The sequence below is a fragment of the Perna viridis genome, chromosome 1 (genome assembly GCF_037379345.1).
Source record: "Perna viridis isolate PV_CMFRI_1.1 ecotype Kerala chromosome 1, ASM3737934v1, whole genome shotgun sequence".
In the NCBI taxonomy this organism is placed as follows: Eukaryota; Metazoa; Mollusca; class Bivalvia; order Mytilida; family Mytilidae; genus Perna; species Perna viridis.
Window position 1 is genome coordinate 165,912 of NC_142445.1, and position 17,546 is coordinate 183,457.

The following is a 17,546-nucleotide window of genomic DNA, read 5'->3' on the forward strand; positions in this document are numbered from 1 at the left end:
TCCAAACACTGATTTTCTCCTTCAATTATCTCTAATGTGCACCTCCTGCACCAAACAGTGGTTTCTCCTTCAATTACCTCTAATGTTTACCTCTTGCTCCAAACACTGGTTTCTCCTTCAATTACCTCTAATGTGCACCTCCTGCTCCAAACACTGGTTTCTCCTTCAATTACCTCTAATGTGCACCTCTTCCTCTAAACACAGGTTTCTCCTTGAATTACCTCTAATGTGAAACCCCTGCTCAAAACACTGGTTCCTCCTTCAATTACCTCTAATTTGTGTCTGTATACATATATAAGAATACATTTGTAAACAACCATTCAAATATAATTTAATGACACATCATTTGTTTTTTGTAATTAACTTTAAAACACTGTGGCTAATATAATATGATTATGTGTTCACAGTGGGATCAATGATTGTAGTGGAACAAAGTAGATATCATCAATACACATTCTCTCATTTTCTTTGAACAAGCCAGAAAACTGCACTAAATAAAAATACTCAACACTATGCACTAGCCGAACAAAAAGAAAGCTACTGTCGAGTTTGCCTGGTTTGATAATAAGATTGTGGTCAAAGTGGAAAAAGAAAATGTTATGTACATGTATTTCCCTACATGCATAAGGTGTATTCTAATGACAACCTAGTTTTCAGTTAGGGTAATTCACATTTTATTTTGTTGATTAGATGTTGTCATCAAACCCTGGTTTACTTGACTGCAATCATTTTCAATGATTTAAAGTTATGACGTCATCGTTGATAAAAGTATTGTGACTCCATATCTAAAGACCATTTTATACTTAAGATTTTTTCTGTGAAAAAAACTGCTGAAACTTGTTTCTTATTTACATTTATAGCAAGCTATGACTTTTAAACTGTCAGTCCCTGTAAGAATCAGGTAGTAAGTGAAACATGTTATGAAAAATCCTATCATTTGATAGTGTAATTTGAATATTTGCACCATCAGAATCAAGAAAAACAGACAAGATTTTCCATATCATGCTGCACCATTGAGTTTAAAGTTTATTGAAATGCTCTGAAAATGAGTATTGCAAGAGTAAATACATTTTAATTCTGTCAAAAACCTATTTTTTTTCTTAGATTCTATTGAAAAATTTCTGAGCAAATCCAATGATGCAGAGATCACATAATGGTCTTTTTAAATAGAGAAAGCATATTTGAGTGTATTTAATTGTCAGATTGGTGGAGTTTTGACATGTATGTCTATAATTTTTTCCACCTTGCCCGATTCTTACAAACAATTACACTTTAAAATTCACACCAATTACATGCATTGTATGCTATGAATAATTTTAAAAAAATCCTTTTCTATTTCACCTTTTTATATGTATCAACAGACAGGTTTAGTTATTGGTCAGCAAAAAAAAAGGAAAGATGGGAAGTCCGAATTCTTTAGAGATATAATCAACCTTTGGATGGCTAAAAATAGTGAAATGACTGCCAGAGTCCTTAGAGACAAGATAAAATTCATGGTCGGTGTCAGTGTATCTACATGTTCCTTAAGCAAGATCAGGCGTTAACTTGGTCAGTATACTTCAATGCTACATGTATTTACATTTATAATAGGTACAAGTTTTAGTCTTAATAAAAATCAGAAAAGAGGTGATTCATGCATGTCAGTTACATGTACATGTACAATAGAACAAGTCCCAAGTTTTTTTTTTTCATTTAGACTAGTTGTTCCAATTTAGATAAAAGATACACGTATAGTATATGCGAATTAATATGAATTGGTGCATGTACATAATGACAAGTAAACAAACTGATGGAATGTTGTTGTTTTGTTAGCTTCCTTACACCACTAGTTATGACAGCATTACATAAATATTGTATGTAAAGTAAATAATAAATATACATTGGTGTACTTTAGAATAAGGGGCCAAATTTGAAAACAAAGTAATTTACATGACATTTTTTTGCTTTAAACACTTGTGTGCTTGTACAACCGCAGTTTGATATAAATATACCGGTATGTGTGTTTGTACATCTGCAGTTTGATTATTACGGTGATATAAATATACCTGTATGTGTGCTTGTACAACTGCATTTTGATTATTAGGGAAGAATGGTACATTGTGGTTAATATTTAATTCCCTTGTACAGAAAATTTCATTTCACATTGAGAATGCTACATGTAGTTACTTTTTCTTACAATTCCAAATACTTATGTGCATTTTTAAGTACACACTTTTGGGTGGAATATCCTACAGAGGCAGAACCGACTGGTGTGTATGCAGATGAATCATGGACTCTGTAAGCTACCCCAGATATTGGACATGAATTTTCTACCATCTGTAGGAAACAAATTCCCTGATGGTTATAGATTATATCATGTAAGTATGTTGTAATTGTTGTACTTCAAGTTACTTGATTGATCATTACAATAATAGACTTTTACAATAAATTGGTGTCATATCATCATTCTGATCACAATATATATATATTTTTTGATGAATTTCCAGTTCATGTGTTTTAGATGGAGTCTCCGCTTTGTGATGTATCCACCATTTTTTAGTGTTTATTGTAGTTCGTTTGCTCTCTTTCAAATTCCCACATGATTTGCATACAATGTATAATGGTATTATTATTTATATTGTTAATCAAAAGGACTATACGAAAAAGGAGGATTCTCTCATTATCCTAATTATTTAGCATGACATAATCTATTATCAGCTTTATACAATGATATTAAGCAGTTTATAAGTTTTGCCTAGCTTTTGTTGTATACAACAATGAACAAGTCAACTATTTCTTAGGTGGAAGAGAAGGAAATGGTTGACAATGTAATGAAGTGCCCTCTTTCATCGCCGGACATAAATGTGAATGTTTGGGCCTCCATGAAACGTTTGTGGGCGGGAACTGTAAATCCACAGACTAAGGACAAATTTGTGTTTGGAATAAGGACCTTTTGGGAGTTATTGACACTTAAAAACTATCGGCGTTACATTACCCATATTCCCAATGTGTTTCCAGTTGTGGTGCTGAATGACGGGGCATGTATAAATGTACTCGGTAGTTACAAAAGAAGAAAAATTATCTCACAGACACAGGTAGATAGTTTGCAATACCTGTAAATAACATACACAGAAAACATCAAAGTTTCTACAAACTTCAGAGAGTATTAACAAAAATTCACATTTTATACGTCATACTACCATTTTTGTATAAGCCGCATTAGATTTTGAGTGGAAGTGCCAAAAGAAATGGTCGTTTATGACAAGAAAAATGCTTTATTGGTCAGTTATTACTTTTGATCAATCAAATGACTGTAGTACAGCAGTTCTTGTGCAGTTAATGTAGATTGAAAGTGAAAATGCAAAAACAAAATATCTCAGTTTTTATATGTTATGTGTAGCAAGTGCAATTCTACCATGTTCAAGTCTCTATTCCAAGTATTGAAAAGTTTACAAAAATCTAAACAATTTATAATTCAGCAATTTGAGTCACTTAATTTATTTCTTCTTTAGTTGTTTTGAGAAAACTTTTAATACAAATAATTGCAATTCATTGGTCATCTTTAAAGTTGTTCCATTTAGTATCAAATATGATATATTGTTTTTTTTATTTTTTTTATTTTTTTTTATTTTTTTTATTTTTTTTTTGAGAGAGAGAGAGATTTTAAGATAATTGAAGCTCAGTTTCCAATGAAATTGTGGTTATCAGGTCTCACTCTTGTATTATGTGCCCCATAGGCTTCTATAGTAAACCTCAAATGTGCATGATTGTTTAACAAAAATATACAAGAAGTTTCAACCTAACTTTTGACCATGTTTTTCCATTAAGGAAATGTCAGCAATAGTTTCTAGGTCCATTCTATAAAAACAGAACCCAGAACAGGTCGAACTAAAAATAGACTTCTTCTTCTTTCACTTTTATTTTGAGTTCAGCAAATACACCCCTTTGTGAAGCATTATTTTTCATGACAATACAGGTTTTCCAAAAAAAAAAGTTCTTATGTCATAGCTTGATATTTATCTTGTACTTTTGATGAAAATTGATAATCATTTGTAAAAAAAAAACAAAAACAGGAAAAGGCAAAAACAAGGCGCAGTCTATACATTTTATAACTGTATGGTGTGATGCAAGTAATCATACCCATAAATATTGAACATGTTGTATATATCTGTAGTATGTAAGGGTCATCATGAATTTTGGAAATATATGTATGTTCCAGTGTATGTACTGAATGACAATCCACATGACGAAGATATGTGTAATGGAACTATGTCATTAAGTTCATGAATAATCATATAAAATGTACAAGATGTATATGTATCAAATATTACAGTTTTAAAAGAGTTTGAACGTGTATTTTACTGATGGTAAATAAATTTTGTTTTCATGTGCATTTGTCGGTAATAGTTAATAGGAGGGCAAAAGTGGATTTAGAAATAACATAGGTCAGTCAAATACTGTTCACAGAAAAAAACAGACATGTAAAGACAAGGGTAGTCATATATTGGGCTAAGGAGGTGCTGAACTAGTGATTCTTTATAATCGAACTAACTGTTGGAGCATTGGTGGGTGTTGGCCACCAACAAGGATTAGTAGGCAAAGAAATGTACATATGAAGCAAATCCACTGTACAAATACATTTGAAAAAATGATCAAGGGAACAGAGGTTGTAGCGGTAATCAACAGAATGCAATTCAGGGACAAAGACCAGACATGGAAAACAGACATACAACAAAGAACATAAAGTAACTGTAATCATACATACAAAGTAACAAACGCAAATGAGCAACTCGGATTCCACTAAAAACTGTGAGCATGGACCAGGTGCACTGGTAAGCGTAAGCGTCCCCTGCTTTCTAGAAACAGCCGCCGAGTTGCTCATAAAAAGTCAAGTCCGGGGTAGACAAACGAGGGAAGGAAAACAATGACCCGTTAAATAAATCAGTTTTATGGCGCAGATGGATACACCATAACGATCCACGAGTTCATGATGACGACTATAACACTTCTGTAGTGATGATTTTAATCTTGTAGCAATATAATCCTGTTCCAGAAGCCTATCTGTTAGAGGTCTAGCGCGATACAAAAAGTCTGCGTAGTTTCCGCAAGCTCTGGCAAAACGGATGAGTTGTGATAAGAACCCTCCATACGCAAGCACTGAAGGCATGTTGCCACAGATGAAAAGAAAGTTCACAATTCTGAATGAAAAGTCATCACGTTTGTCGTAAAGTTTGGTCAATAGTTTTCCTTTACCGTCGAATTCTAAGTGTAGGTCAAGATTTGAAGCCGACTTCACAGTGTCTGTATTATCCTTTATCTTAAGTTCTTTGGGTTTAGTTGCGATGTAATTAGGATTGTTTAAAGATAATACGTCATCTATATAGCGGAAACTGAGATTGAAGGATCTAGCCTAACGATTTTATTCCTTTAGGATCAAATCAGCTATAATGTCAGCCTCATAAGCATGAAGGAATATGTCAGCTTATCAAGGAGCACAAATAGTTGCCATTGGAATGCCGATCGTTTGTTGAAAAACACGTCCATCATACTGGACAAATATGTTGTCGATTAAAAATTCCAGCATTTTGTAAATATTTTCCTCTGTATATTTGGAAGAGGATTTAAAATTATTTATTATAAAGTGTGAAGAACCTCTACCAAGAACTATATATTTGTATATAGGCGTACAATTTGTTTTGGAAAAAAAACATCGATGTATAATGTTTTGAAATCGGAATTTTAAATGAGTATGTGGGAAAGAAGTATACTGTGTTGAAAAATCATAGGTTTTAATTATATTTAGATAATAGTCTGGAACTGATTGTCACCACAAGATCGGGAGTAACAAGAGTTGTGGTAGGACTGCAGACCCTCTTTGACAGTTGTGAGTATAGAAGTTAAATGTTTTGAAAGAGGTTTGGTGGTACATTATGCAGATCCAGCCATGTAACGTTGTTTGTGTGGATTCTTGTGGAGTTTATGAATCCAGTACATAGACGGTAAATCACCATCATCGTCCTTGGTAGAGAGAGCAAAAGAAGACAGCACAAATTTATGGTTTTCCACAATCTCTTCTGTGGTTTTGGAGAGTGTGGTAGCAGTATAAGTCTTATCACTGCTATTAAAAGTTAGTTTTTATTTTAAAACAAAACTGCATTATCTTGAGTACCAGCAATCGCAAAGGTAATAAAACATTACACTAAAATTGTGAAATTATAAAATATTAGGTCATAAATAGGAAGTGGACAAGAAGCCATATTTTGTTTATAATATTTGAAATAATTTGTTTACTTTCTTAGATATATCTGCCAGTCCTCATATTATTATAGGGACCAGTACGAAATTATATAGACAGCCTTGCTTTCAAGTAAAGAACGTGACATCATGATTTAAGAAGTTCATATGTTTTCTCTGTCTTTTCCACACAGTTGATTAATAGCAAACTACATTAGGTTAAATGTAACATATATGAGCCGGTTTGTCTCAGTAATTATCATGTCTAAATGAATTTTGGGGGCAACCAACAAGTCCATTTATTATTCTTATAATTACCCAAATAAGGGTACAACCAACTTTTCATTATTCTGCCAGTTTATTAGCGTTCACATATTACTATACTTTTGCATGTGAGTACCAAATGCAAAAACCTTTCTCAGATGTAGAGTTGTGAATTGTGCGCTGGACTCATTCCACAATTTATGCCGTACGCTAGACTCGAGGGGGGGGGGGGGTACACCCTCTAAATTTATACTAAAGAACAAGAATTGTTAAAAAAAGTCGAACAACCCTTCTGAACAACTTGTAAACTACTGGCTTGATCAAAATGAATGCATCACATCTGAAATGATGAACATTTTACATAATGGAGCTAGCCGAGGGGCAATGGAAATTAAGGCAATTTAGTAATTGGCTGGGGAAAATGACATTTTTGTCTCTAAAAAATAAATTTAGTTAGGAAATATTAACAATAGAGACATGGAGAAAGGTGCTGGCTCTTAGCTTCTTGCCATGGAAAGCACGAGGTCGTTCTTTATACATTTAAGCTGGCTATTCTTTGAACTTCTTTCCCAACAGTAAATTTAATGGTTTAATCATTCAAAAAATAGTTATATATAAAGATCGTTATTTGTGTTAACAAATTATATTCACCCTCGCCAACGGACACGTACAGCGAACATAAAACTAATAGCACTTCTAGTCTTACCCAAATGTACGTAACACGTCATTTGATTGGTCGAACTGTTATCAATTAATTAATTGCGTTATCTAAGAATTGGCTGTGGTATTTTATAGTTAGCCCATGCTAACCCATAGATAACGAAAGATTTCATTAATGAATGGAAACATAACGGTGTTTTTAATGCATTGACTAGAATTAATTATCAATAATAAACGGTAATGATAATTAGTTTCCCGTTATCTATGGGTTCCCTAACGTTATATATGGGTTACCGGTTGCTTACCCATAGATAGCGGAGTTTAATTATCGATCACATGTGATATTGTGAGTTACGGTCTGTTAACCCATAGGTAAAGGATCGTGAACCCATAGATAACAGTATTGTCACATAGATAACGGGGTTTTGGTTAATTCTGCGTGCCATAATGTTTACTAACGTTTATGTGAGCGACAATTGAAATTTGGAAGCTTGGGTTACTTGTTGAATTGTCATTTCCCTTTTATTTCTGAAAAAAATATTTGGCGGATGTAATATTTAATGATATTAAGCCGAAAAAAAATATAATATAAATTTCGTGGATACTTAATATGGCGGATGTTTAGTGGTGCGAAAATGCTTCAGCTCAGAGACAGAACCGCCAAAACACGCCAAAATTAGCACCAAGCCAAACATATACGTCATTATGTAACGTCTGTTTTACTTGCTGTTAAATCAATATTTGCATTGACTCTACAGAGATGCATACAAGAGTAAGTATTTGTTTCAAATTCATCTATATAGAAAAAAAATAGCAATAAAAGTTCATTAGATACATTTATGTTTAACTCAATATGAAGTCAGTGAGGTACTATTCTAAATCAGATATTTAACATATCATAATAAAGTTAAAGAGACATGATATAATCAGACGTTGGACAAACGGATGAAAGAAACACACAGTGACAACAACAAAGACGAACTATCATATTTCAAATAATAAAGGGTGGAACAATCAGATAAAATTTCAGTGTTCAGGTCTACAGATGCTATTTGAAGTAACGTTATAGGGGTATTTTATAATCAAACAACGGATACACTCTGTGACAGGAACATTCAGAGATTATATCGTTTTCCACATAATAAAGGCTAAGTTATTTTGGTATATCGTTTGATCAATTTTCGCTTTATCGGATGTTATTGTCTTTTTAATCTATTGATTTCCTTTACCAAACAAACCAAATAATGTTTAAATAAAATACTCTGGGTGACACAACAAAGTTACTGTCGACTCTGTAATTATTTATATCATCAGAGTATTTAAATGATTGTTATATTTTTCCATCATCAAATATTAACTAAAAAATAGTTTTGAATTCTAATGATAACCTTACATAAACGTTTTAGAACTGTATGTGTTTTCTTTGTTTTTATTTTTGTTTTGTTTTGTTTTGTTCTGTTTGTTAGTTTGTTTGTTTGTTTGTTTGTTTTTGTTTTGTTTGTTTTGTTCTTTTGTTTGTTTTGTTCTGTTTGTTGTTTTTTTGTTTGTTTTATTTTTGTTTTGTTTTGTTTTTGATTTGTTTTTTTATTTAGCTGTTTTCTTTGAAACACCTTATTGAGCTTCAGGTACTATAGTTTTTGGTTCAACAGAGTCTTACAGCATTAATGATGAAATTTCTTATTTTTACCACTACTTTCTACTGAACTCGGCAGACGAAATCAAATCGTCATTGACGAAGCTTTATTTAAGAATTTGAACATATTGAAAATGAATTTAAACTGGCAGTCTTTTTCATCTCTCAATGATTTCGTTTTATTTCACATGGACATATTGCGTTTTTTCAGACACAGACATACACAACAAAGAACATATAGTAACTAAAATCAGACATAGAAAGTAAAAACTGAGAGCATGGACCAGGTGCATCGGTAGGGTAAGTGTCCTGTGCTTTTCTAAAGACACCCGCGAGCTCGTCATAAAAAAGTCAAATCCGGGGTAGACGAAAGAGGAAAGGAAAGCTATGACACGTTGAACAAATCAGTTTCCATGGCGCAGATGGATACACCGTAATGATCCACGAGTTCATATTGAAGAGCATAAACATTTGTAGTGATGACTTCAATCTTGTAGCAACATAACCATGTTCCAGAAGCCTATTTGTTAGAATTCTAATGCGATACAAAAAAAGTCTGCGTAGTCTTGGCAAGGTCTGGTATAACGAATGAGTTGTGATATGAACACTCCATACGCAGGTGCTAAGGGGATGTTGCCACAGATGAAAGTAAACTTGACAATTGTGACTTGCAAAATCATCACGTTTGTCGTATAGTCAATAGTTTTCCTTTACCATCGATTTCTACGTGTAGGTCAAGATATGAGGCTGACTTCATAGTATCTGTATTATCCTTCATCTCAAATTCTTTGGGGTAGATGCGATGTATCAAATCCCCAAAATTAGGATTGTTTAAAGATAATACGTCATCTATATAGCGGAAACTGAGATTAAAGGATCTAGCTATACGATATTCCTTCTTTCGGATTAGATTAGCTATAAAGTCAGCCTCATAAGAGTGAAGAAATAGGTCAGCAGGTGAAGGAACGCAATTTGTTCCCATTAAAATGTCGATGTATATTTGGAAGTCTTATTTGCCTATAATAATTTATAAGATCTTAGCAAACAAATGTGTTAAAATTAAGTACAAATTGCCACTTGTTTTGCTTATAACAAATAAGATGGATAACTCAACTCTTTCTGTGCAAATAAGTATTGCTGTGCAGAAAATTAAGAAAGTCAAAACAAATCTTCTTATACCCGACTTCAAGTTTTTCTTAGGTTTTGGGAAGCATCCATGATTTTCTTTAATTTCAGCCTCACATGCTGTACAGAGCTGAACACAAGGCAGAATTATCCCCAATTTGGGGTAGCAGACCAATTATTAGATCGGCTTCAGAATCCATACCCTTTACCCAATTTTAATAAGAGTGATAGTAGTAAATTCCATACGAATGACGCTTTCCAACAAGCACAAGACATAGACAACTTAAAAAAAGTCTACTTCTTCTTAAGTGTGCACTATACACTTACATTTAGGCGCACTATCTCGCACACTAAGTTGATCGGGTCAAATTGTCTAAAAATTATAATTAAAAGATGAAATTTGGTGGATATACTGTTTAAATGTAGTTAAGCATATATACATACTCGAATTAATGGTAAACCGGTGTAATATAAATGAAGAATGGTATCCGGAAGGTTTCAGTCCCCTACCGTATTAGATTCTCTCTGAAATATCAGGTTCCTGATTTTCAAATCATTCATTTTTGTACGAACTTTTGGAACAAAAAATGTTAGAATATGAAATGAAAATGGTGCTATTATTTTTACCCCTTTTTCACCTATGTGCTTTTTTATAATAAAACACTGGAAATTGCTGTAAAGACTGCTTCAAAACAGCTTTATCTAAAAAAAAATGAGACAAAGGCTTCAGGATTTACCTTACTGTATAACAGAACTGCCTTACACAAAATAAGGAAGTAACAAATGAACTCCTGCAATAAAATTGGGAGTCGGCTCAAGTGCTTCGCAAGTGTAAGCATACCAGTGGATTTTTTCATATTGAAAGTGGGTGTTATCTAGTATCCGATATCAAGTCCATATATTCATTAATGAACCATAATTGGGCGTCGTAGATAGTGTATGATTCCAAAATTATCGGCAAAAGTAAAGAAGCGTCCGATTTGCAGCAATTCAAATAAGTTTGTTCTACACCATCGGTGGCTACCGTCATATTGCAAGTGATAATAATCTGGAAAATAATCCAAAAAAACAAAAATGAAGCTCCCGACACGAGTTACCGAGTGGTACAATTTAACAACACATCATGATTTAAAGTAAATGATGTGTGAATGGTCGAAGATTTTCATAATAAACATAATATGATGAAGGCGAAACCTTTTAACGGTCCCGATGAAACAGTAATTAAAAACAATTTTGATAATTATTGTCAGCTCTGATTTGATATATTATACCTGTAACCTTCAAATACGGTAAATTTTGTAATGATATATGTCCTGAAGCATTATACTAATTGTCATGGTCTGATATGTCTATGGTTCGAATTGTCCGGCAGTGGTTTCTTATGATTTACAAAAGTCTGAAAAAAACTCGTTTATTCAATTTAATTTCGCTTCATTCTGTTTCGCTTGGTACCGTTTTAATTTTGTTTTATTATGATTTCATTTTTTAACGAATTTGATTCTTTCTTTTATCACTTATTTTCGTTTTGTTTTGTTTCATTTTCGTTTCGCAATTTGTATTACCCGGGAATTATGGGTAATATTGATTAATTTATTTTCATAAACATCTGGGCGCCATATTGCAAATTATTATGACTAACACTATCTTGGAAAAGCTATGATCAATTTAATCATTGAAACTAGCGAATATTTTCCGAGACTGGTTTGATTCTCAATCGCACATATACAAGTATACGCAAATGGAGCTGCCATTATGCTGTTTTTCAGCTCCTGAAAATGAAGGTACAAACCGGATATTGATGTTTTGCTTGCCATAAGTATACAAAACCAAGTTGGTAATACAACCATAAACGCTTACATAGGGAGTGTATTAGAATAAGATAAGAAAACAAACACAATAAAACGTAGAATATGATAAGCGATATATATGAAAACGCAAACATTTGATCATGGTAATAAATAAAGGCGTGCCAAAAAAATGAAACGTGTCTCTGTGTAATTTTTACGCTCTCATCCGACGGTATTCTGATTAAGTTCTGTAATAGTATAGCAAATGTAATGGACATTTGTCTACAAAAGCAGAGGACGCTTACCCTACCGGTGCACCTGGGTCATATGCTTCCACTTTTTTTGTGGAGTCCGAGTTCCGCATACACTTTTGTTACCTCGTACGCATTATTCCGGTTAATGTATGTTCTTTTTTGTGTGTGTCTGTTTTCACTGTTTTCACTTTTGGTCTCATTCCCTGAATAACATTTATTTCGTTTTGATTTTCGCTAAAATTTTGGTCGCCCAAAACCATGGTTTAAACGATAATCCAATTGGATATAATCCAAGAATAAAAACTAGACATAAAGGAGAAAAGACTCACGGAAACATATAATTTAGAATTTGCAGTGGCGTTTTTTAATGTTGGAATCTACAGAATAATTGCTGATTTGAAAAAGCTGCATTGCAAATTGCAGCAACCCATTATACAACAAATGTCGACATATTGGACGTTTCTCTCATCCATATTATCTAAAATATTGAATGTATAAACAATAAACAAAAATACTTTGTTTACAGACTTTTCCTCATCCACGAGTTGAACTAGTGCCAAATTGTCGAGAAGCTGATGATATTTCAAGGGATAAAACTCCAGAAAGTTTTGATTACAAACAACATGTTGATATAACGAGAATGGAAATGATGAACATTCACCTGTATGAAAAATGTCCGCTAAGGGCCCCTTTTTTTCTTCAATGAACGCAGAAAAAACTATTCATATCACAGAATAGGCTATAACTTGGTCCCCAAAAACATACATTATACGCAGATATAAGGAAATAACTGCCCTTATATACTCCAGCAACATTGAAGTAAACTGAAAGTGAATAGAGACAATTTATAGAGATGCCTGAAATTCCTGACTTGTGACAGGCGCAATAAATGCGACCGGGTTAAGGTAATTTACAGTAACTACAATCTTCTCCAATTTAAATCTGGCTACTATGGAAAAACAAGTTACAGAATAAAACACAAAATAAATACAGTTAAAGGTGTACTTTGTTAGAACAGAAATAGAAGAAACTGATTATACGTTACACAAATGTATAAACAAAGGACTACTAGCAGTTCTAGACCAGGTTTAACCTACAAAATGTTATGTTATGAGACGAAATATGTTTTCTTTAAGAGTAAGCAAGGGAACAAGGTTATAGCGGTAATCAAACGAATGTTATCCAGGGACAAATACCAGACATGGAAAACAGACATACACAACAAAGAACATAAAGTCACTAAAATCATACATACAAAGTAACAAAAGTAAATGAGCCACTCGGACTCCACTAAAAACTGGGAGCATGGACGAGGGGCACCGATAGGGTAAGCGTCCTTTGCTTTTCTAGAAACACCCGCCGAGTTGCACATAAAAAGTCAAGTCCGGGGTAGACAAACGAGGAAAAAAAAACTATGACTTTACATTCTAATGTACTTACATATTCATACAATTTGTTCCCATTGGAATGCCGACGGTTCGTTGAAAAACAGGTCCAGCACACTGGACAAATATGTTGTCGATTAAAAATTCCAGCATTTTGTAAACATCTTCCTCTGTATATTTGGAAGATGATTTGGACTTATTTCTTACAAAGTATGAGGAACTTCTACCAAGAACTATATATTTGTATCTAGGTGTACCATCTGTTTTGGAAAAACAACGATGTATAATGTTTTTAAGTCGGGATTTAAACTGAGTATGAGGAATAGAAGTATACAGTGTTGAACAATCATAGGTTTTAATGCTATTATATTCAGATAATAGTCTTGAACTGATTGTCTTGTCTCCAAAAGTGCTTTCGAATTTTTCAGGATCCACATTGAATTAATACCATTACGGGAGTAACAAGTGTTGTGGTAGGAATGCAGACCATCTTTGACAGTTGTGAGTATAGAAGTTAAACTTTTTGAAAGAGGTTTGGTGGTACATTTTGCAGATCCAGCTATGAACCGTTGTTTGTATGGATTCTTGTGGAGTTTAGGAATCCAGTACATAGGCGGTAAATCACAATCATCGTCCGTGGTAGAGAGACCAAAAGAAGATAGCGCAGATTTATGGTTTTCCAAAATCTCTTCTTTGGAGAGAGTGGTAGCAGTATAGGTCTTATCACTGCTATTATTTTCTACGTCAACCTCTGATAATAAACATTGGATATAAAACTTTTTGCAGACAAAAACAATGTTGTTTTGGGCTTTGCCTGCTGGTACGACAACATATTTGTCATGTATAGTAGACAATGTTTTTCCTACATCGGGGTCTTTGAAAACTGATGTCGCCAATGACACTCATTGACCTACTTAAAACTTTCATTCGTTTCCAAAATTGAAGTCCTCACGGCCTTTTACCACTCTGACAGAGAATCAATGTCTTCTTGTTCTCGTTTTATCCATTTTCTTGCATAGTCCTCGACGGCATCCATAAGAACTTTAAAGTTATAATTCCAATTTATGGAGCGTGGTTCACGGTACTTTGGACCTTTAGAAAGGGTATTACGTAGAGATTCGTTTTCGATAATAGTTAAATCTCTCGTAACGACGTGACCAGAAGGACCATATTTGAATGGAGAGCTTTTGCAAGAACAGTCAGGTGGTTTAGCCTTGAAGTCCTCAATCTCGAGGTTCTGCAATAGCCTTTTATAATTGAAAATTTTGGATGCAATGGGTAAAGTAAAGGAATATGAAATAATTGGTATGGATTTGTCTTTGAAATATTGAGGAATTTTGTTGGTAACGTTTTTTTTTTGTGATTGAGGATGTTAGCCAAAATAATTGCATCTATACCTTTGTTGACAAACGGTAGTGAAAGAAATGATCGTTTTTCTTCATCCTGACTTTTCACACAAACTGGTTCAAAGAGTCTGTGGAAACCAATATCCAAAATGATGGCAACAAGTCTTTATAATGATGAGGTGGGGTCAGAAATAGGAGTGTCAAGACTTGTTTTGTAAATTGAGTGTAGTAGAGTTAGAGGTATAGAATAAAGTTTGGTTCTAATGTGATAAAGTCCAAGAGGTTTTTGTATGAAAGGAAGGAGACCATCTACGGAGACATCATGTAACTTAGGTGACGTATAGTGGCGATGGCCATGACTCCTTTCCCGTCTTGGATTTTTGTCTAACAAATTCATCATATTCATGCTATTGTTATATTGGCTTGAAAGGTTTCCTATATTTTTGATGTTGTCATTGCATTCGTAAGGTATTGCAGTACCTAGTCTGCGAATCCAGTACTCCTCTCTTTCCCTACAATTAGAGATAGAATGTGGTGTGGTGATTTTATTGATCTTCACCTGAGAATGACCCTTAGGCAGTAACAATGACACAAGGTTAATTTTCAAGCAATTCATTCAAGCCAAAAGAATCACTGTCTTTCTAGGATTGAACTGAGGCTTTTTACATTTATTTTTTATGGCAATATATTTTAAAAACATTTCCAATGGAAGCCTCAAATTAACTCATGTATCATTCGGAAAATAGTTGGGTTACGGGGAAATGATGTTTTTCATTATTATAATAAGTCCTTCAGAGTCTTGCGGAAGGAAAATCAACAACCATGACAAAAAGTGGTAGATGAAATATACAAGAAGGCTCTGTATACAAAGTCTTCCAAAGACCCTTCAAAACAGGGTAACCCATCCATATCCAAGAAAAATCAGCCCTTCCTTGGTACCTCAAGACATGGCAATGCTTTGTCTACAACACATATGGAAGTTGTGTAAAAAAAAACAAACAAACAAACAAAGAAACTGCAATTACGTCCATGCATGCAGGCTGTATAGAGGACTACGTCATGCATCAAAAGGCAGCAGAGTTCCTGGATTAGAGAACAAGGACAAAGATTGACAACCCCTTCCCAAGTATTGATTTGCAAGAATATGCTGTATTGAAAACAAGATTAGGAATTGGGAATTGTGGGTGATCAAGAATAGCAAACAAACATCACTCAGCCATAACTAACTCAGACATTGTTTATGGAAAATAGCTAAATAATCTTTGAAACAGAGAATTATTAAACCCCGTTACCCAATTTAGTGTTCCTGGACAATTTCGGCTTATTCGTGACCTCTCCTTTTCAAAAGACATTTCAGTACACTCCTGAATTCCCAGAGAGAATTTACAGTTAAATATGACAGTGTTTATGTAGTTTATTGTAAAACATCATGGCCTCTTTATTAAACTCGAATAATGTTATATAAAAGATGTTTTTCGCATTATCCCAGTAAATCCCTCTATATATCATTTACTTTGTCTCACATAGAAGAGTAATAAAGGGAACCAAGATTGTAGTAACTAAAATCATACATACAAAGTAACAAAAGTAAATGAGCCACTCGGACTCCACTAAAAACTGGGAGCATGGACCAAGTGCACCAGTAGGGTAAGCGTCCTCTGCTTTTCTAAAAACACCCGCCGAGTTGCTCATAAAAAGTCAAGTCCAGGTTAGATAAACGAGGAAATGAAAACTATCATCCGTTGAAAAAATCAGTTTTCATGGTGCAGATGGATACACCATCACGATGCGCGAGTTCGTGATGACGACCATAAAACTTCTGTAGTGATGACGTCAATCTTGTAGCAACATAACACTGTTCCCGAAGATTACTTATTTAAGTTCTAGCGCGATACAAAAAGTCTGCGTAGTTTAGGCAAGCTCTGGCATAACGTATGAGTTGTGATATGAACACTCCATACGCAGTTGCAGGTGAAATATAGAATAATTAGAAAAAAAAATAACAATTAAGACAAAAGACAAATAGGAAGATGACAACTGTTTCGTAGGATGGTTGAAGCCTATATTGATAAAATCTATATCTGAACAATAGATAGGATTTAGCATTTGCTTTAACATGTTATGGAGGAGTAATCAAGGGAACCAAGGAAAATGCATTAATGTAAACACACCGTGTTTAAATCAATATCACGAGTCTGGTAATTAGTCTGACAATGATATTAAATATATCGAAGCACCTCCCTACATCAAAGCAAAACAAAAGGAAAAAGAAGAAAACACCATGGCAAATGTCTAGACATGTTGTTTTCAATTTTGTTTTTATACGTCCTTAAATATATCCATTTACAATGTAGTTGTAAAACGTTGAGCTACTAGCAAATATTTCATCTACAAAAAAATGCAGGTGTGAGAGCATCGATTTAGTTAACCTAATACATTTTTCCTCAGTCAAGTTGAAGAGTAATCAAGGGAACCAAGATTTTCGCGGAAATCAAACTAATGTAATCCAGGGACAAAGACCAGACATGGAGGACAGACAAACACAACAAAAAATATAAAGTAACTAAAATAACACATACAAAGTAACAAAAGTAACTGAGCGACTGAAAAAGTTGACCGATATATCTGTTTTTTCTTCTGTTGCCCGAACAATGCTGCACATAAAGGTTAGAGTGCGTATAAAAACAAGTCCGGGGTAGACGTAATAGGAAAGGAAATATATTACACGTTGAACAAATCATTTATCTTGGTGCAGATGGGTTCCTTGAGTTAATGAAGACGACTATAAGACTTGTGCAAATTAGAAACCGTTGAAAGCTGCAAGACGTTTTGGCGTTTTGGAAAAAAATAAAGTAAGCAAGATATGCAATTATGATAAT

The 17,546-nt window shown here is 33.9% G+C and overlaps 1 protein-coding gene across 1 annotated transcript; it reads left to right on the plus strand.

Moving 5' to 3' along the window:
* The first annotated feature begins 1,981 nt into the window (after positions 1 to 1,981).
* LOC148626743 (uncharacterized) lies at positions 1,982 to 10,970 on the plus strand. Its single transcript, XM_088581713.1, has 4 exons — positions 1,982 to 2,357; positions 2,781 to 3,074; positions 5,783 to 5,863; positions 10,007 to 10,970. The coding sequence occupies exons 1-3, from the start codon at positions 2,256 to 2,258 to the stop codon at positions 5,798 to 5,800; spliced, it is 414 nt and encodes a 137-aa protein (XP_088437839.1). The 5' UTR covers positions 1,982 to 2,255; the 3' UTR covers positions 5,801 to 5,863; positions 10,007 to 10,970.
* Positions 10,971 to 17,546: the final 6,576 nt, after the last annotated feature.

Excerpts from the sequence above, each read along its gene's own strand:
- LOC148626743 (XM_088581713.1), top strand. The coding sequence starts at position 2,256 with ATGCAGATGAATCATGGACTCTGTAAGCTACCCCAGATATTGGACATG. Across the intron at positions 2,358-2,780 it reads ATGGTTATAGATTATATCAT|GTGGAAGAGAAGGAAATGGT; the intron begins GTAAGTATGTTG and ends ACTATTTCTTAG.